At 45.1% G+C, this 23,402-nt stretch overlaps 1 protein-coding gene across 2 annotated transcripts in view; it reads left to right on the forward strand.

Annotated features, from left to right (window-relative positions):
• ATG16L2 (autophagy related 16 like 2) overlaps positions 1-23,402 on the forward strand; it is a 288,242-nt gene that overhangs the window by 210,662 nt on the left and 54,178 nt on the right. For both annotated transcript variants that reach the window (XM_069203791.1, XM_069203793.1), the window contains one exon: positions 107-154. In XM_069203791.1, coding sequence (XP_069059892.1) covers positions 107-154 — 48 coding nt within the window. The remainder of the gene's footprint in view (positions 1-106; positions 155-23,402) is intronic.

The following is a 23,402-nucleotide window of genomic DNA, read 5'->3' on the forward strand; positions in this document are numbered from 1 at the left end:
ATCATCCTGGTAAGCCACTTTTCTCAAGTTTGGTAAATTTTGGTGAGCTTCCTTGTTCCTTTCCATGTTGATATTCATGAGAACAATGTGTTGTTTTTCTCCTCAGGGCTGACGGGTTCAAGTGTGGATGTGACTGGACGAAGGCGATATTCAGGTATTCACTTAGTTTCAAAGACTGGCCTCTCAGTGTTGGGTTTGCGAAGGACCACATGGTTCTGCTGTTCAGTGCATTGCAAGGCAGTGAATGCTGGTATCTCCTCCTCGGGTTCATTGCGTTTTCCATGAGGCCTCCCTATTTTGATTGTGAGATGTTTTTTGCAGATGGGTCCCAAAGTATTTCATCATAATTTACGAGTAATTGTCTTTTCATAATATACATTTTATATAGGATTTTTCAGAACATAGTGCCATAGTGAAGATTGAGGTATGCAGCCTTCCTCACCTCTCCACAGATCAATACCTGCCCTAAAAAAGAGCTTCGTGCTGAGTTGTTTTGTGTTACCAGTTTTGGGATACGCGAGATATATATATATGTTCGATGGCATGTGTAGCTGCAGATACACATGCTGTGCACATCCCGCCATCTGGTGTTGGGCTCGGAGTGTTACAAGTTGTTTTTCTTCGAAGAAGTCTTTTTGAGTCACGAGACCGAGGGACTCCTCCCATTTCGACTCCATTGCTCATGGGCGTCGACTCCATCTTAGATTGTTTTTTTTCCGCCATCGGGTTCGGACGTGTTCCTTTTTGCTCCGTGTTTCGGGTCAGAAAGTTAGTTAGAATCTCGGAAAAAAACGTCGGTATTGTTTGCGTTCGGTATCGGGTTAGTTACAACAGATCGACACCGAATTTAGAAGAGTTCCGGTGGCCCTTCGGGGTTTTTTTCGATCCCCCGTCGGGGCCTGGTTGGCCCGGCCACGTGTGAATTCAAGGCTGATGGAATGGACCCCATTCCACTTCTGTCCAAAATGCCATAACAAGTATCCGTATACGGATCAGCATCTGGTCTGTAACTTGTGCTTGTCCCCAGAGCACAAGGAAGATACTTGTGAGGCCTGTCGAGCGTTTCGGTCCAGAAAGACGTTAAGAGACCGAAGAGCCAGAAGACTGCAGATGGCGTTGACGCCGACAGAACAAGAGCGTTTCGAGGAAGAAGAGGAAGCTTTCTCTATCCAAGAGTCGGACTCGGAAGAGCTCGAGGCCGAAGAAACGCCGAAAACCGTGAGTAAGACGTCGAAACATAAGACTCACGAGAAGTCAACAAAAGCCCAGGGGACGCCACCGCCAACAGGCCATGGCTTAACCCAAACAAGCGGTGACCGAGCCAAGGCACCGAAAAAGGGCACGCTGGTGTCGAAGTCATCCGACTCCGGTCGAGATACCGTCACACAGCAATCTCGGACCCGAGACATCGGCTCTGAGAAATTTCGGCACCGTCACAGCGGCACCGAAATAATTCGGCATCGAGACACCACCACGCCGAAAATTACGAAGGTTTCTTCGGAGCCTAAAATAACCTCCGAAAAAGTTTCGGTTCCGAAACATCCAGCCTCGGAGCCGAAAACAGGTTCCTATACAGAGGAACAAGGATTGGCCTCCCAAATGAAAAAACATAGATTTGGAGAGGAACTTCAAGCTGTAGAGCCAGACTATACTCAAAGGAGGCTCCACATTCATCAAGACACAGGGAAGATAACCACTCTTCCTCCAATTAAAATAAAAAGAAAACTTGCCTTTCACGAAAATGAGAAGGAGCCACAGGCAAAGGTGGCAAAGAAAACAACTCCACCACCTTCTCCACCACCATGAGTGCACACATCACCAGTAGCAACTCCTCCACTGATGCACTCCCCGACTCATAATGCCATGAGTCAAGATGATCCCGATGCATGGGACCTTTACGATGCTCCAGTATTGGACAACAGCCCAGACTCGTACCCTACCAGGCCGTCCCCTCCTGAGGACAGTACATCTTACACACAGGTGATCGCAAGGGCAGCTGCTTTCCATAACGTCACCTTGCATTCAGAACCAATTGAGGATGACTTCTTGTTTAACACGCTAACCTCCACTCATAGCCAGTACCAAAAACTACCTAAGCTCCCAGGAATGCTAAAACATTCAAAACAAATCTTTCAAGATCCTGTTAAAGGCCGAGCCATAACTCCAAGAGTGGAGAAAAAATACAAGCCACCGCCAACACATCCTGTTTATATTACAACGCAGTTAACTCCAGACTCAGTAGTTGTCGGGGCAGCTCGTAAGAGAGCAAACTCTCATACCTCGGGAGACGCACCACCTCCAGACAAAGAGAGTCGCAAATTTGATGCTGCGGGCAAAAGGGTTGCAGCACATGCAGCAAACCAATGGCGCATTGCCAATTCACAAGCGCTTTTGGCAAGATATGACAGAGCTCACTAGGATGAGATGCAACATTTGATAGAACACTTACCCAAGGAGTTCCAAAAAAGAGCACTACAAGTGGTGGAAGAAGGACAAAGTATCTCTAATAATCAGATACGGTCTTCAATGGATGCAGCAGATACGGCTGCAAGGACAGTAAATACTGCAATAACAATAAGAAGGCACGCATGGCTCCGCACGTCAGGTTTCAAGCCAGAAATTCAACAAGCTGTGCTAAATATGCCATTTAATGAACAGCAGTTGTTTGGGCCGGAAGTCGACACTGCTATTGAGAAACTCAAGAAGGACACTGATACGGCAAAAGCCATGGGCGCACTCTACTCCCCGCAGAGCAGAGGCACCTTTCGCAAAACACCTTTTAGGGGAGGGTTTCGAGGACAACCTACAGAAACCACAACATCACAAACAAGGCCCACTTACCAAAGCCAATATCAGCGGGGACGTTTTCGGGGGCAATAAAGAGGGGGACAATTCCAAAGAGGTAGAGGAAAATTCCAAAGCCCCAAAAGTCCTCAAAATAAGCAGTGACTCACAAGTCACCCATCCCCATCACATAACACCTGTGGGGGGAAGATTAAGCCAATTTTACAAACATTGGGAGGAGATAACAACAGATACTTGGGTACTAGCAATTATCCAGTATGGTTATTGCATAGAATTTCGAAAATTCCCTCCAACAGTCCCACCGAAAACACACAGTATGTCGAAACAACATATAAATCTTCTAGGATTAGAAGTTCAAGCATTGCTCCAAAAAGGGGCAATAGAATTAGTACCAAAAAAAGAACTAAACACAGGAGTTTACTCACTGTACTTTCTAATACCCAAAAAAGACAAAACTCTAAGACCTATACTAGATCTCAGAATATTAAATACATACATCAAATCAGACCACTTTCACATGGTTACATTACAAGAAGTAATCCCACTGCTCAAACAACAAGACTACATGACAACACTGGATCTAAAGGATGCATATTTCCATATACCAATACATCCTTCACACAGAAAGTACCTAAGGTTTGTATTCCAAGGGATACATTACCAATTCAAAGTGTTGCCATTCGGAATAACAACTGCGCCAAGAGTTTTTACAAAATGTCTAGCAGTAGTAGCTGCACATATCAGAAGGCAGCAAATACATGTCTTCCCGTACCTAGACGATCGGTTAATCAAAACCAACACGCAAAAACAGTGTTCACGACACACAAATTACGTCATAGAAACCCTACACAAACTAGGTTTCTCAATCAATTACTCAAAGTCACACCTTCTGCCGTGTCAAACACAGCAATACCTAGGAGCAACAATCAACACAGTAAAAGGGTTTGCCACTCCAAGTCCACAAAGAGTCCAAACATTCCAAAATGTAATACAAACCATGTATCCAAACCAGAAGATACAGGTCAAATTAGTCATGAAACTCCTAGGCATGATGCCCTCATGCATAGCTATTGTCCCAAACGCAAGGTTGCACATGCGGCCCTTACAACAGTGCCTAGCATCACAGTGGTCACAAGCACAGGGTCAACTTCTAGATCTGGTGTTGATAGACCGCCAAACATACATCTCGCTTCAATGGTGGAACAGTATAAATTTAAACCAAGGGCGGCCTTTTCAAGACCCAGTGCCACAATGCGTAATAACAACAGATGCATCCATGACAGGGTGGGGAGCACACCTCAATCAGCACAGCATCCAAGGACAATGGGACATTCAGCAAAAACAGTTTCATATAAACCACTTAGAACTGTTAGTGGTGTTTCTAGCTCTGAAAGCATTTCAACCCATAAACCCACAAATACACTCTTGTCAAAACAGACAACATGACAACAATGTATTACCTAAACAAACAGGGAGGAACACACTCGACACAGTTGTGTCTCCTAACACAAAAAATATGGTATTGGGCGATTCACAACCACATTCGCCTAATAGCACAATTTATTCCAGGGATTCGGAATCAGTTAGCAGACAATCTCTCTCGGGATCACCAACAGATCCACGAATGGGAAATTCACCCCCAAATACTGAACACTTACTTCAAAATGTGGGGAACGCCACAAATAGATCTATTTGCAACAAAAGAAAACTCAAAATGCCAAAACTTCGCATCCAGGTACCCACAACATCAGTCTCAGGGCAATGCACTATGGAGGAACTGGTCAGGGATATTTGCGTACGCTTTTCCCTCTCTCCCACTTCTTCCATATCTAGTAAACAAGTTGAGTCAAAACAAACTCAAACTCATACTAACAGCACCAACATGGGCAAGGCAACCTTGGTACACAACACTACTAGACCTTTCAGTAGTACCTCATATCAAACTGCCAAACAGACCAGATCTGTTAACACAACACAAACAACAGATCAGACATCCAAATCCAGCATCGCTGAATCTAGCAATTTGGCTCCTGAAATCCTAGAATTCGGGCACTTAGACCTCACACAGGAATGTATGGAGGTCATAAAACAGGCTAGAAAACCTACCACTAGACACTGTTATGCAAATAAGTGGAAAAGATGTGTTTATTACTGCCATAATAATCAAATTCAACCTTTACACGCATCTGCAAAAGAGATAGTAGGATACTTACTACATTTGCAGAAATCTAAACTAGCTTTCTCTTCCATTAAAATACATCTTACGGCAATTTCAGCTTACCTGCAAATTACGCACTCAACTTCATTATTTAGGATACCAGTCATAAAAGCGTTTATGGAAGGCCTAAAGAGAATTATACCACCAAGAACACCACCAGTTCCTTCATGGAACCTCAACATTGTCTTAACACGACTCATGGGTCCACCTTTTGAGCCCATGCACTCTTGTGAAATGCAATACTTAACGTGGAAAGTTGCATTTTTAATTGCCATCACATCTCTAAGAAGAGTGAGTGAGATTCAAGCATTTACCATTCAAGAACCATTTATTCAAATACACAAAAATAAAGTTGTTCTACGGACCAATCCCAAATTTTTACCAAAAGTAATCTCACTGTTCCACTTGAATCAAACAGTAGAATTACCAGTGTTCTTCCCACAGCCAGATTCTGTAGCTGAAAGAGCACTACATACATTAGACATCAAAAGAGCACTAATGTACTACATTGACAGAACAAAACTAATTCGAAAGACAAAACAACTATTTATCGCCTTTCAAAAACCTCATACAGGAAATCCTATTTCAAAACAAGGCATTGCTAGATGGATAGTTAAGTGCATTCAAACCTTCTATCTTAAAGCTGAAAGAGAACTGCCTATTATACCAAAGGCACACTCGACCAGAAAGAAAGGTGCTACCATGGCCTTTCTGGGAAATATTCCAATGAACGAAATATGTAAGGCAGCAACATGGTCTACGCCTCATACATTTACCAAGCACTACTGTGTAGATGTGTTAACTGCACAACAGGCAACAGTAGGTCAAGCTGTACTAAGAACATTATTTCAAACTACTTCAACTCCTACAGGCTGAACCACCGCTTTTGGGGAGATAACTGCTTATTAGTCTATGCACAGCATGTGTATCTGCAGCTACACATGCCATCGAACGGAAAATGTCACTTACCCAGTGTACATCTGTTCGTGGCATTAGTCGCTGCAGATTCACATGCGCCCACCCGCCTCCCCGGGAGCCTGTAGCCGTTTAGAAGTAGATCTTAAACATTTGTACATTTGTAAATATATTACTTGAGACTTCATTATGTACATACGCATTCACTCCATTGCATGGGCACTATTACTAGCATACACAACTCCTACCTCACCCTCTGCGGGGAAAACAATCTAAGATGGAGTCGACGCCCATGCGCAATGGAGTCGAAATGGGAGGAGTCCCTCGGTCTCGTGACTCGAAAAGACTTCTTCGAAGAAAAACAACTTGTAACACTCCGAGCCCAACACCAGATGGCGGTATCTGCACAGCATGTGAATCTGCAGCGACTAATGCCACGAACAGATGTACACTGGGTAAGTGACATTTTCCATATATATATATACATATATATATATATAATCACTTTTAAAATAAGAAGCACAATTTCCAAGATACATTGTTTGTGTTGATTTTATGATATAAAAACATAGATGTCAGAGGGACTTCTTGCTTCATGGCTTGCTAATGGCTGTTGGTTCCATTAGTCTGCCTCTGAGTGAGTGCTTCCTTTGCAGTGTGTAAGATGCATTGTTTTCAGGAGCAGCAGTTGCTGTCGGGGAGAAATTGCTGAACGCAGAAACCATCTTGGAAAAAGGGCTTCACCCACTAAAAGCAGCGCATTCTGCATAATAACCAAAATGCTAATTTAAAGTATTATCCGAACAGATGATATATAACTCTATAATAATAGGTTTATGATTGGTTAAAATGATGTGTAAAAAAAAAAAGCACGGAATAAACAACACAAACATTATTTTTTTTTAAATGACAGCATGTACGGTTATATGTTTACGTTCATATATACGTCATAAGATATTTAAAATAAGGGTTTCTTTATTATGCATTTTAAAACGCCTTTCCAAAATGGCTTCCATGTTTGTTTTTTTAATGAATGCTTCTCACTGTGGCTCATTAGGGCAGGATCAGGCACATTACAACCATTCTGTGCCACGCATGAGGCCACTTATCGACCTCCAATGCCAGTTATGTGAGCATCACCACCCCCAGCTACCCATGGAAGAGTTAGATTTTGTTCTAATGTGCAGGTGTCAGGACTTGAGATCGCGTATGACTGTCACAAAATCTTTAAATATCGCGCCTCTTGTTCTTGTGAGAATTTAGCCACAAGCGAATGTTCCTTTCTAATGGCCGCATCTCGTGGGATCTTGCTTCCTGTCTCTTTGTTCTCATGTTCCACACTCTCCCAGACCTGGTTTGTCTGCTCCTTTGTGGCAAGTCAGGCATGTTGTCCTTCAATGCCACCATGCCACTGTATTATTTCTTTATATTACTGTTTTTCCCATTATCCAGTACCCCTCTGCTTCTTTGTGCGGGTGCTTTTAGGGCTGGCTGTGTTACAGTATAACCGAAGCCTGCGGTTAGGTGAGTGCAAAGGAGACTCCTCTTCCATTCTATGGGACTGCAGTTTTCATCACCCTGTGCTGGATCGCAAAGTTCTGCTGTTCCTGAAATGTGCTGCTCACTGTGTCCACAGTGTTGCCTTGTTCTGTTGCCAGCTTGCTCGCTCTTTACCACTTTCTGTCTCCGTAATCATTATGCCACTGCACACCTCACTGTCCTTTGCTGAACTCGCTTGCTACTCAGTCCACTCTGATTTCTCCATCCCTGACTCCCTCCTTCCCTCTCAGACACCATTGCTGGACTCTGCTTAATGTTCTGTGGTGAGGCAGCAAACTGTGGTGAGATGGCGAACTGCACCTGACCACGAGTTGGGCTTCTACCCAGGGTCCAGGAGCCCACAGGAGATGTGCAGACCCTTGAAAAACCAGGCTTCTTCCCGGCCTGCGTGGAAGGCCTGGAAGTTTTCGAAAGGCAGTGTTGCAGGTGAAGGGGTAACTAAGGGGGTTCGGTTTTATGGCGGCTTGTTTATCTAACTTTGAAATGTTTTTGCTGACATAGCGTATGTGGAGACTTAGCTTATGAGGCTACTTGCTCCGCCCTTTATGTGCCCCCCGCCACCTGCTGACACAATTTCCACAGTGGCAAAAACATGGATTCCTCATCATCCCATTCTAATTGCTCTTTTGTGCTAGTTGCACGCAGACGTAGCATGAGGTGGGGCAACAGCAGGAGCAGCCCAGCGGCTAAAGATAGCGCCTGAAGAAGGCGGAGTCTCACTCTAGGGCAGTGGTTCCCAACCTGTGGTCCGGGAACCCCTGGGGGTCCGTGAAGCCTCCTCAGGGGGTCCGTGACTGCTTAGAAAACTAAATAACATCAACAGATTAGGTCCTCACCTTTCAGTAATGACTCAGTAGGGGGTCCCCAGAGTCCTATAATGATTCAGTGGGGGTCCCCAGGTTCCAGTAATGGTAAAGTGGGGGTCCACAGAAGTCAAAAGGTTGGGAACCACTGCTCTAGGGATTTCATAGCAGCTCCACAAAGAAGAGAACAGAAGAAGAAACAGTAGCGGATCCTTCAATCTCCACGCATGTTGTACAGCACACAACTCACCCCGAAGGGTACCCTGGCCGCTGGGTAGCCTCTTATGGAACTAACCCATCAGCAGGGTTCCTTGAACTCTTTGTGTAACGAGGGGGGGAGAATGCACTTCTGTCAACTGACAGCATCTGCATCTTTTCCCTTATGGGATCACCAAGTTTCCTGAAGAAGCAGATGTTAAAAATGTTTTGCATTCAGACTAGAAATAATAAAGTAGTAGATGAATGACCAGTTTCCCCTTGGAATATTTCTCACGGTTGTGTTCAGCCACAAGAGGTGAAACCAGTTGTAATTCATCCATCCTCTCATGCTCAATTATTTATCCATACAATTATCGTCGCACTCCTCCATCCATCATGTGACTTTCACAGTCCAGCCTTGAATTGTCATCCATCCTCTCCTTCCTTTGTTGGTCCTTATTCACAGTCAGACATCCAACCTCTCGCTCCGATTCATTGATTCTCAAACATGTATTCATCATCCTCACACATTAATTCATTCACCTATTCTTGTTCATCCATTCATTAATTTATCCACACTCAGAGTCCCATGGATTTTTCTCACCTCTTCCTCTTGTTTTCTCCCCCTCTCTCACACCCACACACATCCACCTGTTAGTAAACAAACACGTGTGCAAAAACAAAATTCATTGCCATATTGGTGAACTCTGTGTTGTTTTACGACTGGAAGAATCGGTCACGTCCTATGATTCCCCCTTTCCATGGGTTTCACTCGTAATTGCACTGTACTGGTGTGAAATTACCGAACAGTGACTATACCATCACATGCAAATTTACTGTTACCAAAGCACCTTGGATCTTGGGTTCAGGGCCATTGTGTGGTAATACCTGGCCCAGCAGTGCAACCAACACCAAACTGAGAAGGTGGCGTGGGGTTGGGTGGGGTCGGAGGTGGACTGGGAACCCAAAGCAGCCCTGGCAATTTTGTCTGACCAGCCCGGCGGCGGGGGTGGAGGTGTGGGGGAGAGAGGGTCAAGGGGGGTGGGGGAGGAGGGCGGCTGGAAAAAGTGAAGCGCGGTTGCTTTTGTTACTGGAGGCCGATATTGCAGCACTGCCACTAACAAAACCATCCCCCCCACTGCAAAACGGGCCCCCACCTTCCAGACTCCCGGAGTAATGCCTGATGCCCGCTACGGCCAGTCCGGCCCTGGTTGTGGTGTAGTTAATGGAGAAATCAGGCAAAACGCGGCTAAGGTTGACGAAGGAAGCGCAGCTCGGCTGGTCGGAGGCCCAACAGAGGACCTGTAGCGGCACGTACGTGCATCTTCGTCTATACCTCTGACAACTGGGAGGGAACAGGAAAGAAGGGATGATGGAGGATGGTAGCGAGGTCTTTGAATAGCGCCTAAAAGCCAGGGTTGGATAGATAGAAGAGATTGCGTTGAGACGGTTTCAGCCGTAGAGTTGCCACATCAATGTTTTGTTCCCTAATAAAGTGAAAGGCAAAATGGAAGAGAAAGTGCCTTCTAAATGTTGGTGGCAAAAACTGCCCACAGAGCTTTGGCATGCAATGTCCAAACTGAGGCTGGCGACCCCAGACCTTGAACATAGGACATCAGGCCATTTAAAAAAATCTGCTGCATGTAGCATCAAGGATTTGTGGCACAATAATCTTGGGTTCTACAGAATCCTAGATCACCTCCTTCAATCCCAAAACAATTCCATAACACCTGATTAGGATTAGGGGAAGTGGAATTCCCAGGTGGGATACCTACCCACCTGATCACAAGCAAGAGTCCTGGTGTTCCCTCACCAGGATTTACTTGGTGCAGAAACACTGGGTCTGATTTTACGCAAAGATCCAGCTGGGTAAATTGAATTTGATTGGCCAGGGGCAGCAGGCACGAGCATACCCCAGGCTCCGCCCCCCGCTACCAAGTAGGAACAGAGAATGCTCCCTGCCCACCCCACAGCCTTCCCTGCCCACTGACACCCTTTCCTTACCCTGCCACCCTCCCGTTTCCAACCCTCCCCGAGTCCCGTTTACCATCTCCTCAAAGCAGGTAGTACCTGAATGCCTAAATCCACATGGAATTGCAGCTTAATATCGGCTAGAAAAAAAACATGTCCACAACATTCCAGTCGGCCATTCAGGTGTCATTTACCATAACACCAAAGCCAAAGTGTGACACGTGAAGTTTAAAACAGAGAGCATAACACAACATACAGCCCTCTCTCGTCCAACATCCACATCCATAACTAGAGCAGGCCGAGTTGGTTATAGTGACCACCTAAGGCTCAAGACAAAAGCACAAGGCCTGCATTATTTACTGTAAATGCATGTGAAAGGCCATAGACGTTTGCTTTTGTGGTTGGCTGCCCCCAGTGCTTAATTTGAGCCGGTGGTTTCCGGGACACTGGCACTTATTTTTGAGGGCCAGCACTTATTTTTGAGGGCCGGCACTTATTTTTGAGGGCCAGCACTTATTTTCTGCCTCAAGCATTTGCTGCGAGGAAAAGACACATATGGGAACGAGGGAGGAATAGAAAAACGAAAAATCTTCACAAAGGGAGAAAGCTGTGGGAGTGAGCTGAAGGGGTAGGGAGTTGCTGTAAATAGATTAAAGAGGCCCGAGATGGCTTCAGGATTAGCTGCCTCAGTGTTCTATGCCCGCACATTTAATTGCAGCAGCCAGGTGTTTCAGAGGAGAGCTTTGGGCACCGGCACTTTTCTATTTACAAATTAAGCACTGGCTGCTCCATCTGACAACCGCTCCCAGTCGGAATATTACAAATGCATGATTGAATAATTTTATTGCGGGATTAAGATCACAAAGGCATTTCCTGGTTTCTTTTGCTCCACCAGTACAAAGTTTCTGTTACAGTGCAGAGTTTCTGTGATATATCTCGGGACTCTCCCCGCTGATACAGCTCATTCCCCTCCGGGGCACTCATGATGAGGGTCTCAATAATGGAGCCATATTCGAATTCATGTCTGTATCTTTAGCCCTGAGTAACAAGGTCTATGTTCAGTACCTCCCCCAGCCACCAGCCTAAGGGCAGGGTTTACAACTTTTGTGAAGAACATCATATTAAGTGCCTAGCAAAATGAAATGCTCCATTTTCGTTCCATTTTCTCCACATTGTGTGAGAACATTCTGGGCTTGCCTCCTTACTCCTCCTGGTGGGGATCTTTAACTCATTATTCTGTTTTTTGTGATTTGTAGAGTACATCTGCTACCTGGAAGGTGTCCAGGCGCTCCAGCAGCCATGCTGAGCTGACTCGCACCTGATTAATGACTATAGATCCAGGTCCTGAAAGATTTCCTGAAATCTAGGCGATCTATGATGGATCAACGAAAGAATGGGAGATTGTGCCAAAGATGGGAAAATTGAACTGAAAAAGATCTGTCTCCAGCACGTAGACATTTGAACTCCAGCACAAGTAGGTTAGCATCAGAGGACCGCAACTGGCATGCAGGATGGTGGCAGCAAACTGTACCTGCAAGTAAGAGGGCCCAACCTGATGAATTGCCCACTGCACCGTGCAAAGGGATGTAAAGATGATCCCTTTGGACACTAGAAGCCAGTGGAGTTTTTCTAAGACAACAAAGGCTAAAGAATGACAAGGAAGAGGCAGACGCAGTCGGGCTGCTGCGGTCTGGATCCTGTAGAGGTGTTAAGTAGGCAGTAGGGGGAACCTAAGGATAAGGTACTTCCAAAGCCCAGCCTGCTCAAGATTGTCACCTGCAGAGCCAGGGGGCAACAATGCGATGGAAGTACATGCAAGACCTTCCGTGGTGGTGTTCTTGGTGGGGCGAATCAGGTGGATGCAAGTTTATGAACATGCGAAGACAGAGAGAGGTTTGTATCAAGGTTTCAATGAGGTGAGAGGAGGAATCTCCCTGGGCCAAGACCCAAAACCACCGGGGAGTGGAGCAACTGAGAACATCTATCTTACCCGCGTTGAAGTTCAGGCCATTGAGTGAAAGCCAGGGTTTCTGCGCATTCAGGTGTGAAATGTTTCAAAGAGTGCTCAGGTGGAGTGATCAACCCCTGTTTTCACTAGCATGATGTCAAAAGCTGTCCCAGAACTGCTTTCGTCAGAGGGAAATAACATTGGGGGCCACTGGCGTCTGCCCTTGTCACGGTCTCTAAGCCTCTCCTAACAAGGGCCATATGTACTAAAGCATTTTCCCATAGACACAGAATGGGTAAAATCCTTTGGTACATCTGGCCCTAAGAATCCTCCCATCAAACTAGCCATTCCTAAATGTTTTCTAGCCTGATGTTAAGTGAGTAACTATAAGGAGAGCAGAAGTACATGCGTGTGACGTGCGGGTCCCGGTATGTTCGCGCCTGGCCCTGGGTGGGCGTCAGTCCTCAGTTCTGTGGCTGATTGGGGCCCTTGCAGGATCTGACGCCTCGGGAAGGGCCCCGGCGCTGCTCGTGAGCTCCTGTCAGGATGTCCCCGGGGAGCGGAAACTGACAGCGCGATCAGCCCTCATTCGAAGGGAAAACACTCATATTTAACCCAGCTCCTTCGCTGACATCTAGGAATGAATTATTTATAGACAGTTGCTGCTGCCAAGAAAGAAATGTGCAAAATCTGAAGTGTCCTCCTACGCAGGGCGTCAAAACAGCCCGGCTCCTACAGCTGCCCTGGCATGGGCCATACTGGAGCGCTGACAGGCGGATGGGCCCGTGGCATCACGTCTCACAGGGGCATGCCACCCCGCACCCCGCACCCTTAACACCCCCAACCCAGGCTGCATGCAGCATCACCTCACACTGCCTTTTCTCTCAAATCCCATTTTACTCGGAAGTGGAAATGACGCAGCAACGAGAGAACATACACAGAGGCGCGCATCCTGATAATCTCCAGATGTGGGCTGTGTTCATACTCCACAAGCAGGCCACACACTCGCACTATTCCTCAACGGAGCAATATTTACACACACTGATGCAGCTCATATTTATTGCTTTAATTACGTTTGTTTTCCTCCAGCCTCCTCCTGTTTGAATGTTGGCGGCGAGGGTGCTGGATTCCGAACAAGCATTTGCAATGCAACGGGTCTCGCGTTTGCTCGAGTTAGAGCTATTAGCGTTGTATATTCCTAACTGGACTTTTCTTGCCACATATATTGAAAATGAAAAGTAAAACAGTTGACATAAGCGAGCCGATTCAAAGCGCCACGTCCGCCATGAGCACGAAGGAGAGACACAAAAGCAAAAATAAGTTGCTCACATTCAAACTCGTTGGCAATCGTGGAGTTATCCATGTAACGGGGTCAGTCTGCCAGGCAGTAACAAAACCTCCCCAAGGAGGGACAAACGTAAAGCATTTACCTTTTCATTAGAAAGGATTTTTGAAAGGCAAGTCCATGAAAGACTGATAGTAATGGGCGTGAGGTGGGTGTGGTTTAAAGCCCACAATAGTAACAACAGGGCAAAGCCCTTGCACACGTGACCTAAACGATGAGAGTTCAGTTGTACAACTCACCTGGATAGCACTATCTAGTAATGGGAAAGGTGGAGCTTGCAGAGGAACTGGGTAACAAGTTCCAGCGGAAGCTTTAAGAAAGCAGACCATAATCAGTGCTTGATTTGTAAAAGCATGTCTGCTGGTGCTCAAAGTTTTTGCTGAGAAGCCCACAGCTGGTACTATTGAAGATTGCAGTGCTGAATACCAAGGCTGCATAGTCCTGATTCCATCTCGTGCCTCTTTAATCCATCACACATTGCCTTTGCCACTGTTTTCCAGTCTTTCTCTCCCTCCTTCTTTTCCCCTTTTGTGTTTTCCTCTCTTTCTCAGAGTCAAATCTGTTGAAGAGCCCTGCAACCACCTGCTCAAATTAAGCACGGCATATAATGCAGTGAACTAATGTATGTGCGTATATCATCTTGTGCGTATATCTGTGTGTGCATGCATGTGTGTTTCTGTGATTGTTTCATTGTTAAGATACAGGAAGTGATTTAATTTCCTGGAATATTTTGAGGTCTTGTCACCAATTACTATCCCACGATTAACATAAAAATACACCTATCCCAGAGACATCAGAGCACAGTTGGACTGGAGAAGAATAAACAGGAATACTTTGTTGGCTTTCTGCATGAGGGAAAGACTGAGGCATTCGATCCTGCCAAAGTATAGTGGTTCTCCAAGGTTGGACCAGGTGGTCTTCTGTGGTTCCAAGGGCATAAAGCTCAAGAATGTTTTTTTGGCAGAAGAATCAGCAGCTTGTGGGTACTGGACCTTGTGAGAGAGCCTTGGATGAAGGAAGAGGTTAAGCCTGTGTCCCCCTGGTATCCTGGAAGCTGCCCCCGGCAGTTTGGGAACTTTAGGAATGGCCAGGAGGAATCATTTCTACAACCTGGGATAAAACATGCTTCTTAACCTTGCACAGTCTGGATTTTGCCCCTTTTACGTGAATGAATCCTCTCTCCTTGAATTCACTATTGGCATTGTTTAACTTTAGACGTTGGCTGTAGGGATGTTCAGAGCACTCCTGACTTCAGCACCACTTTAAACACCTTCTCTTACGGCCCACTCTGTGATGGTCTATCTGAACTAGGCATATGGGATCAGGTGGATAACTGGTTGAAATCATTTCGCCAGACCGCTCTCGGACCGTACACCTACCTCCCTTTTCTTCTTCATTCCTTCCTCTGGCATGTGGCACATCACAATGTTCTTGCTATGGCCCATCTTGTTTCAGTCTTTACCTGCTCCTCCTTGCTATTTTGTTCCAGTCATTGGGATGGTCCTTCATGGCCAGAATGGATGACAATCAGATCACAGCCACATGCGGTGACAATATGCTTGCAGCCCAAGCGAAGATTTACAAATGCATGAGTTTGATAGCATCTTGGATTAACAGCAACTCAGTGAAACCAGATCGTGATTCCTAACATCTGGAACTCTGGCTGTTGGCCACAGAAGCCTGGACCCTCAGTCTTATCTGCTTCCTTAGTTGTTGACCTGTGACTTGTCTTTGATCCATTGCTATCCTTTGAAGTACATGTAAGTAGAGCTACTGTCACGTTCTTTCTCCTTCTGAATAGCAAACAACCAGTCAGTGAGGCACTAATTCACTCCCAACCGTACTCTTGTAATGCCTTTTATCTCAGTTACTGGACAGCCTTCTTCATCTGCTGCATCTATCTGATCAAACTCTGATCAAAACCTGATCACATTCTAGACCTTCCTGCAATATCATCTGCTTCTCACCATCTGCCTCTCGGCTTTGTCTCCTGGTGGCCAAACATATGCTTTGCCACCTACAGAGCGTTACCAACCATCATATTTAGGAATGGATTCATGCAGGCAGACCAAGTAGGCCCTTCTTGTCCTGCAGGCCCTACCTGCTACATCATTCTTGTATCTCTCACAGCCGTACTGATAGGTATTGCTTCTCCTGTTTGGCAGTCAAATACTGGAACACACACCCTCCCGGTACACATTCTGCTGCCAGTCATCTACTCGTTTGTTGTCAAAACTTTTCTGTTGCATCAAATAGTTGCCTATGCGCCCTGCAGCTGCTATCTTTTTCTTGAGAGTTGTGACACCCCTGGTGACATTACAGTTTAGATGGAAAGTAGCATAACATAGCCTAAAAGTATTGAGACAGGACTTTTGACTGTGCCCCCTGCACAGGGGTAGAGAGGCATGTCTTTCTCTGGAGTCCATAACCTGGGTTCCCCCTGAGAAGCTTCTTAAAGTTGGAAACATCTGAATGTGCCTTCCTGCAGGGTAATTGCTCCAGCCCTCTTGACTCTGTGGAACACCACTGTCGCTGCTTACTGTTATTTCTTCCCGTTGGCACAATAGTGGCCTTCAGTTGCATTCTTTGGTAACAAACATAGAATCACATCGAATTTTTCCCCACATTATTTTCAAAGAGAGGTTTTATTTTTTTTTCATTTACCCCAAAATAGATGCCCTTATACAACTTTTACTTATAATTTTTTTTGTTCTTTTTCCTAACTTGGTTTGGGAACTTTAATGGTCCATTTGTCGATTGTATTGTAGGTTTGATGCTTTGGTGCCAGTGATTTACTCACATTTCTCTAAGCTCTAAGGAAATGTTTGTTGCTTTCTACCTTTGGTACCAGTGATAAGCCCAGGTATTCTCATTAAAATTGAATTTACCTATCAAGACATTAGATCACTAACTTTTCATCCCCATAATTAATGACCTAGGATGTAACAGAAATTAAAACCGATACCATGCTTACCATCTATGTTGATTATGACACCAAGAGCTCGCTGTTACCCACGTTCCCTATTATCATCCACACACCCTTTGGGAAATGAAACCATACAGCTTAATGCCTGCATTAAACAAAGTAGTCACAGTGATCATATGGAACAAGGCCACAGACAAACGCGCCACACCCCGGACCTCCATTGCCATTTTTCAGATTTTTTTTTCAGGGGACATCTAAAATAACATCATGAAATGATTGATTGGAGCATGCTAAACATATGTTTAACACTTGGCTTCTTTTAAAAAAAAAAAAAAAAATTAAACCATTTTTATTGAATTTTCAGAACAACTCCATATGTCCAACTTTTCCTGGCTTAACAACAGAGACTATCCCACGTTATACATCTCAATATATGTAGGTTGGTATGTAGCGCTTGTATTATGGTTTGGAGAAATACACAGAACAAAAAACACCCTATCTCACCCACTTCTTCCCACCAACTGTGCATCCGTGGTACCTATTATGCATGTATGTGATCCTAAATTGACTCGTGTGTTTCTAGGGGGCTACGCACTGAGGAGGACAGCCAACAAGACACTCATGGAGTATTACAGCGCAACCATTAATCAGCATAAGTTGGGCTAGAAGGGGGAATCTTCCATTTGTTGACTTATAGCATGTAGCATGGCCTCCCTTACTTGAAGGTCCTCCTCTAATTTTTCATCTGTACGCATACGTTTCATATGGATTTCCTCCGCCACCCCCCACTCATTCACATCTATAAGCCATGCTGTATAGTTAGGGGGCTCCAAAAAAAGCCAACAAATAGCTACACAACGTTTCTACCACTTGGCTTCTTGGCAGTAAACTACTGAAAGCCAAGTGATCAGGAAATCTGGAGTTTAAGTAGAAGTGAGTTAGAGACCTTAGGCCTTAAAACTCTCATGGAGCATTCATCACATACAACTCTTTAAAAGTGGGGAAGTCATCTCAACAACTGAGTTCAAGTGTGGGTATAGATGATGAAGATTTCTTGAAGAACAAAATGCCAATACTAGAGGTTGTCTAGTGTGCAATGAGAAACACCCTAAATAGATGGAGTGTCTAATAGGTTTCAGTGAGGTGGTCAAATGTCTTCAAATGCTACCATGTTTGGGTAAAAACAATTGAACACTTTGAAAATATTGTTAACTTCTCACAAATCAACCCACAGGCAGAGCATTTCCCTAACCTAGACGAAAATGAATACAAATGCAGGCATCCGGTTTGGAATAAAAGACAAGATTTGTTTCAAACAGCAATCTGGAAAAGAATGAGCAAAGTTATGTACTGTTTCTGATGAACTAGAGAGAGATCTTGGTATAAAATGAACCCATGATTTTTTACTTTTGGTATTGGACAGTGCAGATGTAAGAAATTGGAGTATTAGTTGATGGAGGTGAGAACCCACCTCAAGAAATAATTGCAGTCCTTGGCAGGGTGAGCCACTAAAATCACTAAATACACCTGTTTATCCATATGGTAGCTTTGTTTAAAGCTGTGAGGCTTAACTCAAAGGCATTTTGTAAAGTATTTATGCAGTACTCAAACAGTAATAAAATGAAAACATAGCACAAGAAAAATCCCAAACCAAATTAGAATAGTAGATAATATTTTAATACATAAAATGACATCAAAACAAAAAGAAAGTACAACTGAAGATATGAATTTTTAAAGTTTATATTGAAAATAGCCCTAAAAAGCAGAAGGCACCAACTGTAGTTATCTGGTTGTGCTAGACCAGGTCAGAGTCAAAATTTAGGGCCAAATACAATGGATCGCTGTTGAATAGATGGACCAGGTTCATACCAGTGGACAGTTTACCTTCAGACTTCGAAAACTTAATGGAGAAAAAGAGGTGGTCGATGAGTCGTCGTGGGGAAAGCTGGATCTTGGGAAGGATTCGACGACAACGGGGAGTCACTGTTGAAGGTCTTGGAATCCATTGGAGGATGTTCTGCGTCAGACACGGTGAAGCCATTGACAAAGGCTTTCAGCATTTCTCAAATGCTGCTTGGCGTTGAGTCCAGTGAAGCCATCCATTGGGTGCTGCTCGGCATTGATTTGTGTCTGCATCTGAAGGTTGTCTGCATCGATGCTCAGCATCGAAACTTGTGAAGCTTGCGGTTACGCAGGGAGGAGTACACCCTGACCACAACCAGGGCACTAGCATCTTGGGGACAGTATTTGGGGGTCAGGACTCAACTCCCACAGAAACCAACAGAGGGAACTAGGTCAAATCCAGATGAATCTTATCAGCTGGATTGCAGAAAAAGGCCTCTGGAACTTGTTGTGTCCATGCAAAACAGGAAGTCAGACAACTGAGCCTTGGAGTCACTTATGGGGCTCTTGGGTCAAGGTAAGCAGGTAATGTCTTCCTTTGGCTTCATCAGACAGCAGGGCAGTTCTTCTTCTGATTCTTCACTGGTCCAGAAGTGTTCGTAGGAAAGATCTGTGGAGTCCACTTTTATGCCTGTGGGTGGCAGTTAAACTTTCATCCATCCCATAAACCAGTTCTGGTTATTTTCTCTCCTCCCTCTGGGTTTAGAGACAGCCTGGCTAGAGAGACAAAAGGGAGATAGGCCTAGATGTGTGCTTCATCTGCCAGCATCAAGATTGGCATCATTTGAAGCTCAGGAAAGGCGCTGAGCACCATCCCAAGGGAGGAGTCGCCCCCACCCAGAGACCTTTGTCCACTGTCTGGGAGCAATACACATCTCATCTCAAAAGTGGCCTTTCCAGAATAGTAATATAAGATGTTATGCCGAGTTGTGCCTTTTAAGTGGGGGTGACTTCAAAAAAGAGTCTTTGAAGTGCACAGATGTACTTTATTCCTGCCCTGGCCCCAGACTCACTACAGGGGTGTATGCAGCCCTTTGTGTGGGGACAGGACAATGCCTGTTCAGGTGTAAGTGTGAAGCCCTGCCCAGCTCCTCCCTCCCCTCCTGCCCATGAAGATGTTGATGGCCCACCAGTCAAACCTAAGCTCCCTTTGTGTATGGCTGTCTAGAGGGAATGCACAAGCCCAGCTGTCATCCCACCCCAGACGTGTATTGGAGACAGGCTACAGGCTCACAGGGCTAGAGCAGAAAAGTGGCATTTTCAAAATTGTAACAATGAATCTGAGTTTACCCTTAAAGAGGATTTATTATTATAATTTCATAGATACTAAACATGAGATATCTACTCCTTCTCAGTTAGGAACTACAGCTTATTAAATGTAATAAGGAATCCCCAGTGTTAATGGGGTAGGCCTTAAAGTAGTGAAAAACAACTTTGGGAGTTTTTCACTACTAAGACATGTAAAACGTAAAAGCAAATGTGCTACCTTATAGTTACATAGTACCCTGCCCTATGGGCTACCTAGGGCCTGCCTTAGGGGTAGAGTATGTGTAAAAAAGGGGAGTTTAGGGCTTGGCAAGAGATTTTGTGTGCCAAGTTGATATGGCAGTGTAGACTGCACACACAGGCTCTTCAGTGGCAGGCCTGAGACATGTTTAAGGGCTACTTAAGTGGGTGTCGCAGGCAGTGCTGTAGTTCCACCAGTAGCATTTAATTTACATTCCCTGGGCACCCATAGTGCACTTTACCGGGTTCTTATAAGTAAATTAAATATGTGAACTAGAGATGTACAAATCAAACCATGTTTAGGGGAGAGAGTAAATGCACCTAAGCACTTGTCAGCAGTGGTAAAGCTCCCAGAGTCCTAAGGCCAACAAAAAGAAATCTGCAAAATGAGGCAAGCAGGCAAACGGTTTGGGGAGACCCTACAGAGAGGGCCATTTCCAGCAGCCTAGCAAACTGATCATTTTGCCAAATCAAAGTGGCAGTTTAAAACCACACACCCAGACTCCCATGGCAGGAGTGAAGATGTTTAGCAGAACTACTGTAGTGGGTGGCAAAATCAGTGCTACCACCTCGTAATATTCAATTTTCAGACTCTGGGTTAAGGACATACTAGACAGTGCTTAATTTTTAAAAGAATTAGAGCCGGGCCCAAACTTTTGCTCAGAAGTCCACAGTTGGAGCTTGAGAATGACGCAGTGACAATTCCAAAATTGTGTAGGCTTGATTCCACCTTATACCTCTTTCATCTACCCCAAGACACTGACTGCCCATTTATCTCACTCTTTTTTTCATCCCTCTGTCTTTGTCGGTGATTTTCTGTCTTTTTTTCTCCTTCTTCCCCCCTTTTGTGTGTTTTTCTCTCTGGGTCAAAGTCTGATTAGGAAAAATAAGTGCCAGTCCCCAAAAATAAGTGCTGGTGAGCACCATTGACAAACACCAGCTCAAATTAAGCACTGATACTAGGGACTTGTAAGCAAATTAAGTGTGCCAATCAGGTTGTATACCAGTTTTATTATGTTTAAAGAGGAGCACACAAGCACTTTATCACTGGTTAGAAGGAGGAAAGTGCACAGAGTACTGAAGCCAACAAAAATAGGCAAAAAATCCCGGGTGACCCTGCAGGAAAGGCAAATTTCCAACAGCAGCCATAGACAGATTGTCCACCAAGATTAATCTTGAGTGATGGTCAGGAACTTTGTTTTACCATAATTTAACTATTAAAAAATGTGACTTGCCTTGCAGTGCTGACGCAGTTACCTGTTCAGTATCACATGCTGTTTATATTCAGTGACCTTCAGAATAAATGAGAGTTTTGAATGTGTGGCAGGAAGTTGCAACATCAGCATTACATTTATATGCGTCACTTTGTGCACTCCAGCTGAGCTGGATACCATAAGGAATCCAGACAACAGTACGTCTTTAACATTCAAATTGCAGGACTTCACAATACACATCTCCTAAAACCAGAAAGCACAAGATGCATGCGATGACCACACATTTGTTGACTGGATGATGATGAAGAGTTTCCTCAAGCATCAGGGTTGCTTGCACATAGCGAAGGCCAATGAATCTCAAAATGACTCTCATTCAAGCACTTATCTCTTGAGGACTTTCCTTGATGCAGAATGGACAGCATCTCCTGTAGCGAAGAAGGCCTTAAGGGTTTTGCGATCAGCACACTAATAATGAAACGGGAACATGCTGTTCTTACGGTAAATGGGGAAGTATTTGTGTCCAGAGACATTCAGCAGGATCCTGCCTGAGAAAGGTGCTACTTGACAGTGTGTTAAGCTGAGGCTTGTAGCTGCGTCCATACCAGCTGCAAAGCAGCCAAAGTAACCAGTGAGGAGCTGCTCCCAGATGGCAGTCAGCAAACTTCTGACATCGCCCTCTAGCTTGTGAATTCTTGCATTTCTTGCTCTTACCTTGTATTAGGTGATTTTCTGACATTCCAGTAGATCTAAATACAAGCCTGTATACCACGTCTCTAGGCAAATAAGCATCTGTAGCTCCCTTACACCATGTCATAATGTAGTGGGCACTGATTACTAAGCGTGTCTTCTTTCCTTGTTTGCTTCAGGAACACTTTGTTCGAACATTGGCACATATGCAACCCCTCAGCCATGTCCAGCCGCCACCTGAAAGCTATGTCCAGCTGTACTAGTGGCTTTGTAGCACCTATAGCCGCCCGCAGCCATATCTAGCTCTATCAGTATCCTTCTACCATCCCCAGCCGCCACCCCACGGCCATGCCTTGTCCTATGGCTGTCCTTCTGCCACCTCCAGCCGCTGACATGCAGTGGTGTCCAGCCCTAGCAATGACCTACCACCCCCAGCTGCCCACATGCATGTCCAGCCCTGTGAATGCTTTTCTTCCACCTCCAGCCACTGCTCCGCAGCCATGTCCAGCTCTACTAATGACCTTTTAACACGTCCATCCTAGTGCTTCTTCTAAGTGGATTAATGTGGGAGTTTATATCTGCACACCACAGCCTTTTCATCATTCCTGTGGGAATGGACAATGGACTCTGGACCTGAATACAAGTGCCCTTGTTGAATGCAAAAATGATCTCCTATTCCAACTTTTTGGGGAAAAAAGTGATTTTTGTGCGTAATGTACCAAAATCTGCATGTCTCAGAGAATAGTGGCCTTTTTTAGCCTGCGAATTAACCTGTGGAGTCTGTCATCCTCAGTGATTCCTTCTGGTTCATGAGACTTTAAATGAAAAAGAAACGAATTCTACACATTAAGAAACATTTCATTACAAAATATTAAACATTATGAATAAAGGCTGTGGTTCATACCATTAGCATCATGTACATTGCTGTCCAATTTGTACTATCCATCATTACCTCTTAGTTAAAAACCTCTGTGTTGTCGATATCTCCCGGCGCTGACAGACTGGTACCAATCAGATTTACTGCCCTTACACATAGAGAGGTCACTGTGGGTTTAGGGACAACAGCTAACGCATCCTTTGATTGCTAAAAACCACCCTTGTATCTGTGATGAACAACCACCTGTACACAACACTGGAGTTCCCCACTTATCCCGCTTAACTTCGCAATAACACAGGGTCTCATTCCAAAGCTGGCGGTAGGACCGCCCCATTATGACCCTGGCAGAGCCGCCACAGTCATACCGCCGACACCGCAAGCAGCTCTGCCCTGGGGGTTACGAGTACCCATCCGCCATCCTTTCCAACACCGCCATGGAAAGGCTGGTGGAATGGGGGTGTCGGGGGCCCTCATGCACAGCCCCATCGCACATTGCGCAACGGGTGCTCCTGCACCCGAAGCACCAC

Source organism: Pleurodeles waltl, chromosome 8 (assembly GCF_031143425.1).
Source record: "Pleurodeles waltl isolate 20211129_DDA chromosome 8, aPleWal1.hap1.20221129, whole genome shotgun sequence".
Taxonomy (NCBI): Eukaryota; Metazoa; Chordata; class Amphibia; order Caudata; family Salamandridae; genus Pleurodeles; species Pleurodeles waltl.